The 11,667-nt window shown below is 57.8% G+C and overlaps 1 protein-coding gene across 4 annotated transcripts; it reads right to left on the reverse strand.

Moving 5' to 3' along the window:
- Window positions 1-2,162: 2,162 nt before the first annotated feature.
- XIRP1 (xin actin binding repeat containing 1) lies at window positions 2,163-11,667 on the reverse strand. Of its 4 annotated transcripts, XM_025046043.1 has the most exons (3): window positions 10,894-11,667; window positions 4,984-8,335; window positions 4,438-4,556 (listed from the first exon to the last, which is right to left on the reverse strand). In XM_025046043.1, the coding sequence occupies exons 2-3, from the start codon at window positions 8,329-8,331 to the stop codon at window positions 4,548-4,550; spliced, it is 3,357 nt and encodes a 1,118-aa protein (XP_024901811.1). In that variant the 5' UTR covers window positions 8,332-8,335; window positions 10,894-11,667; the 3' UTR covers window positions 4,438-4,547. The 4 variants fall into 4 exon arrangements, with proteins under 4 accessions (XP_024901812.1, XP_024901810.1, XP_006910856.1 ...); XM_025046044.1 differs by lacking the exon at window positions 4,984-8,335 and having other exon boundaries at window positions 2,163-4,556; XM_025046042.1 differs by having other exon boundaries at window positions 2,163-8,332.

Consider the following 11,667-nt stretch of genomic DNA (forward strand, 5'->3'; position numbering starts at 1 on the left):
CGGGGGCGGGGCCTCGGCGGGGCGCAACCGCCTTCGGCCGGCCGGCCCCGCCTGCAGCCCCGCCCCCTCCCCTGCAGGAGGTGAGACGGTGCCTGGGCGTCAGCGGCAGGTGTGGCGGTAGGTGTGCAGGGCACTGGGCGAGGCCTCACCCAGAGGCCGCTGCTCGCCTTGGTGCACGCTGCCGCACGCCTGCTCACCACCCATCCACCCGCTTATCCTGAGGCCGCTGCCTCCAGCTACTAGGGCTGGCTCCTCTGTCTTTCGGGTCACCTCCGCAGAGATGCCTTCCCTGACCACCCAAGCTAAAGTAACTGCCAACCTCTTCTCATGGACTGACCTTGTTTTTATTTCCTTCACAGTATCACTCCCCTCTAAAATCATTTTATCTGCTTATAATACCATTGTCTTCCCTCTTTAAACTTAAGTAAGTTTCATGAGGTTAGGGATAAATTTTGCCTTGCTCATCTCTGTTCTCAGCACCCTGAACAGAACCTAGCATGAAGTAGGTACTAAATGAATGTTAGTTGGATGAGTCAGGGAATTCACTTAATCATTTCATTCATCTACGTGTTCATTTATTTGACATTTATGGAGTCCTAGGCACTTGAGATAATCACTAGAGATACTGAGATGAACAAGACAGGGACTCCACCTGGAGGTGAGAAGAGAGATGTTAAAACTCATGATTACAATAATACTAAAAGTGAACATCTTTGAGTTCCAGATGCTAGGCATAGCTCCAAGCACTTTGCATGTATTAATTGACTTAATCTTCACAATAGTAAGTACCATAATTGTGCCCATTTTACAGATGACAACACTGAGAACAGTCACACTAGAAGATGCTGGGCCCTGTAATCAAGTGAGGTCCCACAAAGTGTCAGGGAGGGGGACATGTGGTTTAGGGCCCAGTGAGATGTGGGTATCAGGCCCAAATGTGTAGATTTGGTATCTTAATTGCTCCCACACAGCACAGTCTTCCACAGGCAACGGGCTCCTTCCAGCTCAGAGCTCTGTTGCTTAGGGGAACTGCTCCCCCATCCCCATATTGGCAGAGCAGGCAATGAGAGGGCTGTGAGGGTGTGGGAGGCTGAGCCCTTGGCTGGCGGTAGGAGTTTGCCTGTTCAACTGAAGCAAAGTGTGGGCAAATTTCCATAGAACCTTGCAGGAGGCAGGATGTGGGATGGGGTGGTTGCTAACACCCCTTCCTACAAAGAGCTATCCTGAAAATCCAGGAGCTAAGCTTGCTCCCACCTCTGGGTTTCTGCATATGCTCTTCCCTCTGCCTAGCATGCCCTGCCGCCCACCCCACCTCGATTTTCACATAACTGGCTCTTTATTATTTAGATCTCAGGGGAGGTTATTATTATTATTATTATTATTAGAGAGGTCTGCCTTGGCCAAGTCCTCTAAGGCAGTCACCTGTCATTGTCACATCACTATATCTTAAGACCCCTACCCCAGAGTGGGAGAATGGCCCAGTCAAGCGCCTCACCCTTATTCCTGATACAGTTTTCCCTGGTTATTCACTGTCTTTCTGTCTCCTCACTCTAGAAAGTCAGTTCCCTGAGAGCAGAACCCTATTAGAACTCAGCTCTGTGTCTCTGCTGCCTAGAACAGGCCTGGCATGCAGCAGGCACTCAATGCTTTTTGAAAGAGTGAAAAAGGCCTTTCACCCAATCATTCTGGCTTTCCCGGCCGGGATCTGTGCCCTTCCAGAAACCCCTGCTCTGCACACAGCACCTGGCTTGAGCAGGGAGAAGTGGCCCAGCCATCTTGACCACTGGTCACCAGAGTTCTCTTGGCGTGAGGCCCTCCCTCCTTCCCAGGCTTGACTGGGCTACTCTCCCACTCTGGAGCAGGATTCTGGTCAGATGCCACTCCAAGATGATGTCCAAGAACTGCCAGGCAGAGAGGCCAGAGGTAGAACAGCAGCGGTGTGTGTCGGGGGGAGGAGCGGGGTGAGGGGAGCAAGGAGAATAGGGGTGCGGGCAGGCCTTTCTGGATCCCAGCCAAGATGGTAGAAGAAGGGGTGGCTTTTCTTAGCCTTCCAACACTGCCGTTGACAAGAAAACAGGGCACCTGGAGGTTGTGGCTGTTTTCCCCAGTGGGAAACCAGACTCTGGAACAGATGCACAGTCAGACACACACAGAAAAGAGAATAAAACTTGGGTTTATTCAGACTTTTCCCCCCGCATTTGGGTGCAGAGGGGGCGGGTAGGCAGTCCCTTTGGCTTTTAGAGACATTATTGATTGCCATCCTTGTCTGTGTGACCTTTGGGCTGCTAGGATGATCTTCTGATAGATGGAGATGGTGATCAAGGAGCTGAGCAGGGCCCTCCGGAACCTTCAGTCAAATCCCAAACAGAGACTAATACAGAGAGTCTAGTTGGCCCTGTCCTCTCCAGGAATTAAGAAGCGAATGGCTGAGAACATTTTGATGCATAATGAAAGAAATGAAGGCTGAGAGTGGCAGGTCTCTCGGGGGCTCCATCTCTAGCAGTGGCATGCAGACTCACGTGGCATTCAGTTCTGTGTGAGGAGCACGTGTGTCTGCACGTATCCATGCCTCCCCACACAAGCAGCTGCAAGCCTCCATCCTACTCCACTGCCCAGGTAACTTGGTGGTCCTCTTCCTAATCTTTCCTCCCTCTTTTGTAAGAACTGGGCCAATTGATGGAGCCGACCAAAGGGAAACCACCCGCAGAATTCCGAAGATGCCCCTTCTTCTTGGTCCTGGCCTCATGTATGCGGAAGGAAGGCCCCACCTCAGTCCCCTGGAGGGAGATGTCCCAGGGACAGATGGGAGGCTGTGGTGGGAGGTGGAGGGGCTCAGTGGGCTGCAGGCTGGGAGTGGCCACAGGGCACGGGGACCCTCTGGGCTTCCTCCAGGTCCCCCCTGAGCCCAGCTGGGCTGTGCAGGAACTGCCGCAACAAGGGGGAGGCCTCGAGCCCAAGGTGGGGATCTGGGCCCCTGGGCGACCCTGCCTGCCCCATGACCGTGGCGGAGGATGCGAGGACTGTGTTCCTGCTCTCGTCCGCCCCCTCATACTGCTCAGTCCTCGTGGCTCCGTAGTGCTGGGAGCTGCCTGGCCTAGTCTGCAGCTCCAGAATGCACTTCTGCTGCATGCTGGGCAGAGGACCGGCTGGGGCAGGAGCCGGCTTGGGCTGTCCGGAGCAGTGGGCGACCTCCTGCTCCCCGGCCTTATCCAGGACACCTTTCTGGTGGAGCAGGGCCTGGCTCACATCCTGGGCCAGGTGTGTGTTTTCTGTGACTTCTGGGCTGCCCCCGGGGCTGGGAGCCTTTGGGAGCTTCCTTGTGGGTGACTGGATAGAAATGCAGGTTGGGGAGGAGGGTGAATCTCTGGTGGAAGGCAAGACTCGAGGGAGGCCTAAATCTTCTCTCAAAGTCTCCAGCCTCCTGGTGGAAGGGGTGGTTGAGACTGCTTGACCCGTGGCCCCTGTGTGATTTCTGACCTTAGCTTGATTCTGGACCTCAGGATGACATGTAGCCTCGGTCTGACTCTTGACTGCAGTTTGACCCCTGACCTCCTGGCCTGTGCAGTTGGGTCTGGCTTTACTGCTGTTTATGACACTGACTTTGAAGGAGCTGTGGTCCTTTGGAGGTCCTCTGGAATGGCCTCTGGTATTAGCCTCAGGCTGGAGATTAGACATGGAGCTGAGGGCCTTGTGCACAGCCTCCTCAATGTCCAGCAGCCTGGCCAGCGTCTGTTCCTTCAGCCGGGCGACCTCCGTGCTGACCTTCCTCAGCTCCCCAAAGGCCTGCTCCACTGAGGCTTCAGGTTTGCGGGGGGTAGCAGGAGCCTGAGGGGCCCCTCCCAGCTGGGGCACAGCCTCAAAGAGCCTCCGCAGTGCCCTCACATCCACACTGCTTGCTGCCTCCTTCTCCAAGGCTTGTACTTCGTTCAGGAGGCTCTGGAGCTCTTGCTGGCTTCCCTGCAGAATCTTGGGGCTCTGAGAGGCCTCTTGCTGGGAACTTTCTGTGAGCTTCTCTTCTAGGGGGCTGGGGTTCTGCTGCAGTGAGGTGGGGTCACTGCTGAGAGCTGAGAACTTGGGGGGCTCAGGGCTCTGGGAACTGCAACCCACAGCCTGACTCTTGGTGGGCCTGGAGGCCATGATGCTGGGGCCATGTTGGGGGCTGGGCTGGTTCTGACCATTGGGACACCCAGCCAGAGATTCACGTCCCTGGCCTGCAGTGGTGGGGACCTTGGCCGGCTGAGGGATGGCTGCATCTGTCTCACTTTGCTTGTATTCTCCTTGGGAGGAGCTGAGAGATCGAGCTGAGGGCTTGGGCAGCCTCTGAGGAGGTGGGAGCTGGCTTAGATAAGCAGGTTTGGGGGGCAGCTGGGGCTTCTTCCTTGGGGACATGGTGGGCTCCAAATTTGGGGTCTTTGTCTGTGATTCCCAAGGGGTTCTCTGGCCAGCAGGGCTGGGGTGGGAGTGGAGAAGGGGGCCCTTCAGGGCCTCGGAGGCTTGCCAAATGGAGTCCTCATCATGGCGGGCTTGGGCTGAGAAGTCAGGTCCTGTCACAGCAGCTGGGAGAGGAGGAGGAGGAGGAACAGAAGCATTATGGGAGTGCAGGCTGGCACCTGCTGCCCAAGGCCCAGAGGCCAGAGTGTGATGGGCTAAAGAGGCAGCCTTCAGGGTGGTCTCTGCAGCTTGAAGGCCGCCTGGGCCGACTCCTGCCATAGCTTTCTCTGGAGGCCCCCAGGCCTTCTGCGTGCAGCCCCCAGGCTCCTCCCGACCGGGCCCTAGACTCTGACCTGGGCCTTCTTGGCGTGGGCTGGGAGCCTGGGCTGAGAGGGCAGTCTCTCTGTCCCTTGGTAGGGGTTCCCTCTCAGAGAGCTGGACGCCCCCATGTAGGTCAGAGGTCCTCATGGGGTGAGCAGTGTAGATGCCATCCTGAATAGTCACCCACCCTCCAGGCAGCCCTCTGGGCAGTGCTTTCTGTTCCCCACTGACCTTTCTGGGGGCTGCTGGGATCCTGGGGTCCCCTCCAGCCATAGGTCTGGTGTTGCTCTGCGCAGACCCAGTGGCTGTGGCAGGTGCTTGCGGAAAACCATCCTGGAAGGGTGTGGAGACCGTTCTATGGGTGGGGCCTTGCTTGTGTTTACTCAGAACTTGCTGGTGCAGGCTTTGGGCCTCAGCTGTTGCCATCCGCAGACCCTGCATGGCTGCCTGGAGGTCTGGGGCCCCAGGCCCTGGGGGCATAGTCATGGCTCCTTCCGACTTTGCCAAAGCTGCCATCCCTTTCTGCTCAGTGCAACTGTCTTCTTGCTTTTCTTCGCCAGTCAGAGGGACTGTCATTCCAATAGCCTGTGGGGGACAGGGGGTGACCCTGGGGCCTCTCAGATGCCCTATCCCCATGCTGGGGTCCAGCGGGGGAACATGAATGATGTTCTCAGTTGGGGGAAGCCTCTGGGCCCCCTCGCTGGCTGGCACTGGACTCGGGTCAGCCGGCGGCTCCCACCGCAGATTGTGCAGGCCACTCAGGTCTCCTTTGTCTATGCAGCTGGCCAGCAGCTGCACACTGCTCCTCTCAGGGGCCCTGCTGGTTAGCCAGGGCTGCAGAGAGTAGGCGGTCAGTGAGACCAGGCCCTGCTCTGTCTCCTGCATCACCAGCCCAGTCCTCGCCACCGAGGTGCCCAAGCCGCAAGCCAGCAACTGCTGGAACTCAGGGTCCAAGTCTTCAACATTGCTGCTGCTGCCTGGAGCTGGAAGCCTCAGTGGCTTGAGCTGGAGCTGGCCTGCTAGGTTCTCCTGAACCAGCAACCCCTGCTGGTCCACGTCTGGCCGGCGCAACACTTGGCGGACTATCCTAGGAAGCTCACCAGATACCAGCTCTTCCTTCCGTACGCAAGGGCCCCCCTGCCCTGGGCCTGGGAGCACGTACTTGGCAAGACAGAGCTCCCCCGGCCCTCGGGCCTCCATGAGGATGCCTCCTCGGTGCAGGATGCCAGGCGTGGCGTGTAGAGTCCGCAGGGTCCCCTGGGCTGCAGTTTCCTGCTTCTCTGGCACCTGGCTGCCTGATGGGCCCACGGGCTGCTCTTCTTGTAGGTCACCCCCTCGGATGCTCTCAGCTGCCAAGGAGCCCATGGGGCAATTCTCAAAGAGCCAGGTGAACTTGTGCACAGAGCCTGCAGGGATGGGCTCAGGGATTGCCCTCGACCCCTGGTCTTCCTTCTTGCCTGCCTCCAGGGCCTGGAAAACCTCCTTTTGACGAGACACTTGCCCAGAAGGGATCTCCACTCGACTGCAATATCGCACAGGCCCTCTCCCGCAGGGGCGGCCCGAGGCCGGCAGGGGCTCCGTCTCAAAGACATGTCTGTTGGTCTGCCTTTCTCCAGCTTGGACCTGGCTAACTTGCAGGTGCTGCTCCCTGGAGCCTTCTGGCCTGTCCAGGGGTTGGGACACGAACATCCAGGTGCAAGACTGTTCCTTGGCCTTAGTTGTGGGATCTGTGACCTCTGACCCCTGCCTCTCTGCCAGCTCACTCATTGGGCATGTCTCGAACAACCACCGGATGGTCTGCACATCACCCTTGAGGGGTGTCTCAGGCTGGGGACCTGACTGACTCCCTTCTTCTTCTTGTCGTTCCTGCCGCTCCCGCTGGTGAATTACTTCTAGGGGCTGGGTCTCAAAGAGCCACCGGGCAGTGCCCACGTCTCCGGCCACCACTTCCTGCCGGGTGATGCCCCGCACCACATCGACGGTACTGGGGCTTCGGCCCAGTTGGTCTAGAGGCTGTGTCTCAAACATCCACCTGTAGCCCTGCACATCACCTCCGACTACCTGCTCTCTGCTGACAGAGGTCAGGGCATGGAGGTGGCCTTTGGCATCCTGCATAGCATACACTGGGGACCCTGTGTCTCGGGACTGCCCAGCGGAATCAGTTCCATTGGCTCTGCTTACACTCCTGGGGGCTGAAGTTTCACCCTGCCCAATGCTGTCCAGGGGAATGGTCTCAAAAAGGTTCTTGAAGGTCTTTACGTCCCCTTTCACCTCATCTCTCTGGGGGGCAGTCTGAGAGAGGGACAGTGCTGAGGAGCTGTCACTGGATAGATGCTCATACATGAGCCCCTCACCCTCCTGGGGACCCACCCGCTGCAGGTGACCCACTTGGACCTTGTCTCTGGGAGCATCCAGGGGCTTCATCTCAAATAGCCACAGGGTGGAACGGACATCGCCAGGGACCACTTCCTCTTTGGGCGGGGCCTCTGCCTCAGCCTCTTCTCCTTTCAGAGTGTCTAGTGCTTGGGTCTCAAACAGATGCCGCTGATGCTGAACATCTGGACCAGGAGGGATAAGGTCTGGGGATGGCTGGAAGTCCTTCTCGTCCACCAGGATCTCCCTGATGGCATCCAAAGGCTGTGTCTCAAAGATCCAGCGAGTTGCACTGACGTCAGGCCGGGCTGCCTCCTCCAGGGAGATCCCCCGGATCACCCGCACCTGGCTGGGATCCCGGTTGATGGCATCCAGAGGTTGGGTCTCAAAGAGCCAACGGGCTGACCTCACCGCGTTGCTTTGGATCTCCTCCCGGCATGCGGCCTTGACCTCGTGGATGGCGCCTTCTGCATCCTGGATGGCACACAGTGGCTCTGTTTGGAACAACTTCACTGTCTTCTTCACATCACCCTTCAGCTCCTGGATCTCTGAGCGCAACTCCAAAGGGCTCTGCTCCTGGATGGAGGGGCGGGAGCCCAGGCGGTCCAGCGGCCGCGTCTCAAAGAGCATCCTGGTACCCTGAACATCTCCACTGGCTGCAGGCTCCCTCACGGTAGCCTCCGGTGCCTCAGCCTGGCCTGTCAGCTCATCCAGTGGCTTCGTCTCAAATAGCCAGCGGGCTGCACGAACATCTCCCCTGGATGGCGGAGGTCCGGCGGGCTCCTGCTCTGTGCTGTTGGCAAAGGAGCCTTCCTCAAACTTGCGAGAAGTGCCCTGGACATCCCCGCTGGGAATGGGCTCCTTGACAGCTGGCTTCTCATGGTCCCCAATGGCATCCAGCCGCCAGTTCTCAAAGATCCAGCGCATGCACTGGACGTCGCCCTCAGTGGGCTCCTCCGAGTCCAGGACCTCAGCCAGGTCTTCGGCCACAGCCTCTTCCAGGTTCTTGCGGAGCTCGGGGTGGATGTGCCTGTAGAGGCGGCGGAGCTCATTAGCCTGCCGCTGCTGGTGGAACTTAGAGAAGGACCCCTTGGGTGGCGGCAGGGGCAGGTCCTCTGGAGCTGGCGGTGGAGGGCGGGGCAGGTCCTCCGCAGTTGCCATCCGTGTGGTTGGTGTGAAGGCCACCTGCATCTGGGTGTCGGCCATCCTTCTGAGAAGAAGGGGCAGAGATGAGGATGGGGCTGAGGGCCTAGGTGGGGGAGGGGCTGGTTGCTAGGAGAAATGGCAGGGAGGAGGGTCTAGGGGCAGAGTAGCCTGCAATCACATGCCCTCTCCTGGGTCGCCCTCTGCCATGTCTTGAACTTAGAGCATGTGGAGGCATCCAACGAGGTGGGTTTCAGCTTCCCCAGGATCACTTGGGTTGCTAGGGAGCAAGCAGGCCGCTGCTAGCCATGAAGGTCTGTCCTTCAGCCCCAAAAGGGATGATCAAACCTTCAACGGGCAAACTGGATATGCCCATCCTCACCTTCCATTACCAAAATCAGTTTTCCCTGGTGGAGACCCAGGTAAGTGGCCCAAAGGAATCCTGACTCATGGGGTCTTAGCCAGGGAGAGGCGGGTCCCTAAACCGGTGACTATTTCCCATAGAGAAAAAAATTTCCTTTAATAACACCAGAGGGCGTGCTTGCCACTTTCCCTGGGAGTCTTGCTCCATCTCTCTCTCCACTCTGAACTCACTCTCCAACCTTCCCCTGTCCAGGGAGGTGCGGCAGGGGCCTGCGGTCCATGATCTAGCAGAAGCAGTAGAGTATCTCATGGTTAGGCAGAGCCAGATTCTGAATCCCAGGTAGGGGCTTCTGTGCCATACCCCAAGACTCAGAGGTCTGAGCTAGGGGGATCTCAGAGGTTTTCTAGGCCAAACACTCACAATTAAAGATAAGGAAACTGAGGCCCAGATGGGGTCAGATTTTGGCAAATGAGTAACAGGAAGTGCTGGCTCGGGGTTCCTAGACCCTATTTGGAGCCTAGCTTCCAAGGAATAAGAGGGTGGAGAGTGTGAAGCTTTCTTATTGGCTGTGGTACCCCTCTGTTTCCCAGCAGGCAGCCCTGAGAGTGTGAGGGTGACAGTTACAGGGAGGGAGGGGTCCATTCCTGACTGCAACTGGCCGGAATCTGGCTTCGAGCTGGTCTCCTTTCTCTCTCTTCTTGTAGATCAGTTTCTGCCAAGGCGCTGCCTCCCCCAGCTCACCTCTGCCCCTTCCATGCCCTCCCACCCCTCAAGCCTTTCTCTGTGTCTTATCTGTCTTGTGACAGGTGGACTAACAGTCCCCAGAAGCCAGTAGGTAAAGAATGAGAAGCACGTCCCCCATCTTGCTGCCCCTGACCCACTGCTCTGCTCCAAACTCGGTGCTAAATATAGCTGAGCTCCTGGCTTCGGCACAGCAGCCCTGGGCCTCTCCAGAGGGAGGCTCAGCCAGCGGGATCCTGGGCTCCTTGGCCCACCTCATCCCCTTCTCCACCCTGGACTCCTTGATCCTGCCTCTGAGTCTCACCACACACTCTGGGAGATTCCTGTAGTCTCTGAGTTCCAATGAAGACCCCCTGCCAATGGCAAACAAACCATGCCTGTCCCCGCCTCCTCCCTGTCTTGTCACAGCCAGTGTGGCCTGAGCAGATGGCATATGCAGGCCACCAACTCCACCCCGCCACCACCCCCAGGAATCTCCACAATCCCTGCTGTGGTCACAGACCGTTAGAATCACAGAGTCCAGGGATGTCAGACGTAAGGACTCTCAGAGGTCACTGAATCTGACTCCTTCATTGTTCAGACAGGGAAACCGGGGCCCAAAGAGGGGAAAGGAGCTGTCTCAGGAGGCTCCTCAAGGCCCGAAGCAGGTTTCCCACTCCTGGCTGTCTCGTCCTCTCCCTTGCCTGGCCTGAGACTCTTGGGCTTAAGTTTCTAGAAGTTAGGGACAGGGAGGAGGGGGAAGGCACACTTCAGAACTGGGACTGGACTTAGGGTGTCCCAGAGCTTGGCCTCCTCAGGCTGGCCAGCCCCTCAGAGTGACCCCCACCCCAGTTTGCCCCTCTTTGGCCCAGCCCCTGTCCAGGTGTCCACATCTGCGCAGACTCAGATCCTGTCTCTCTGACCTTGTGTCCCCCAGATTTGTCCCCAGGGCTTTCCCACTGGGCAAGATGATGGCCTGGAGCAGAATCTGCATCCCACCCCAGGTCCTAGACTGTGATATATGGGGAGCCAGGCTCAGGTCAGCCTGGGGTAGACGCTCCTGGGCCAGGAATTCCAGGATTTTCACCCACGCAGCTGGGCATAGGGCTCGTCCTGGCAAGGCAGAGTCGGGCCTGCTCACCGCCCTCCACCTGCATGTCCCCTGCCTCTCTTCGCTCCCTCTTTCCTGCCTGGGAGGAAGCCCTGAAGCCCGAGGAGCTCCATACTTGTCTTTTAAAAACCACAACTCCAGGCCACCTCCTCCTTAAAGCCCTTCTGGATTTTTTTCAGACTGGCAAGAACCTGTCCCTTCAGGCCTGTGGCGGCCACTCTGAAATCTCCCGTGGGGCTCATGCTAAATCTCCCTTAGCTTCCTCGTGAAATCCTTATATCAGAGACCCCTCCACTCACCTACATCCAGATGCAAGGCCCCTTCTGCCACCCCTAACATCTGCTATCCTGAGAACAATCAGAGGGTTGGGAGGGGACCCCAGCCTAGAGAGCCAGCCCTGCCATGGAAAGACAAAAGGTAGGTTACTCACCTGAGGGATCCGCTTGGCTGAGGGGGTGCTCGGGGTCTGTGGCAGGTGCGGCCCAAGGGTCTGTGCTTCCTCTCGAGCTTCTTGTTCGGGGTCTGCTTTGCTGGCTCTGTTAGATGCCTTTTTGCTACCCTGGCTCTGGGTCTCTGTCCCCTGCCAGCCCCAGCAGCTGCCTTTATCTTGCTGGCTAGGGGGTGGGCCAGGGTGGAGGCGGGCGCGAGAGGCTAAGTTCAGAGTATGAAGTGGTTCAGTTATTTTTAGGGTTTGTGGAAGTCACTCTTCCATCCTGGGGAATCGATTACATGTCCTTTCTGCTGGGGAGCGAAGAGACGTGAAGGGAGAGCTTCATTCATCCAAGTCCCCTGTGAGGACTGGGCTCAGTGACTCAGCCACGGTGAGGGTGCCAGTGTTCCAGACTATTCTGAGGAAATGAATAAGGAGGGGCACCTGACACCTGGACAGCCCTGCTCCCCAGGCCCGCGAGCCCCCCTCCCCGCTCTGACTGGCCTCTGACTGTTCCTGATGAGTGCATGTCCACTCCGCCAGGAGACAGGGCCCGAGGGCAGGCCCCCTTTTCTGTTCCCAGCCTGGAGACCTCTGAGAATAAGGCCCAGCTCTCCCTCTCCCTCCCTCACCCTGCACTAAACATTTCTCTCTCTCATATCCATTCCTCCTCATGCCCCACAGGTCAGATCTCCACAGCCCTGAGTGCAGCTGGATTAGGGGGAAAGGCATCTGAATTTCTCCACCTCAACTCTTCACTAGGTCCCTGGTTTA

This window comes from Pteropus alecto, unplaced genomic scaffold (genome assembly GCF_000325575.1).
Source record: "Pteropus alecto unplaced genomic scaffold, ASM32557v1 scaffold354, whole genome shotgun sequence".
NCBI lineage: Eukaryota > Metazoa > Chordata > Mammalia > Chiroptera > Pteropodidae > Pteropus > Pteropus alecto.

What these genes read in the sequence shown, in the direction of transcription:
- XIRP1 (XM_025046042.1), bottom strand. Translation starts at nt 8,331, where the DNA reads ATGGCCGACACCCAGATGCAGGTGGCCTTCACACCAACCACACGGATG.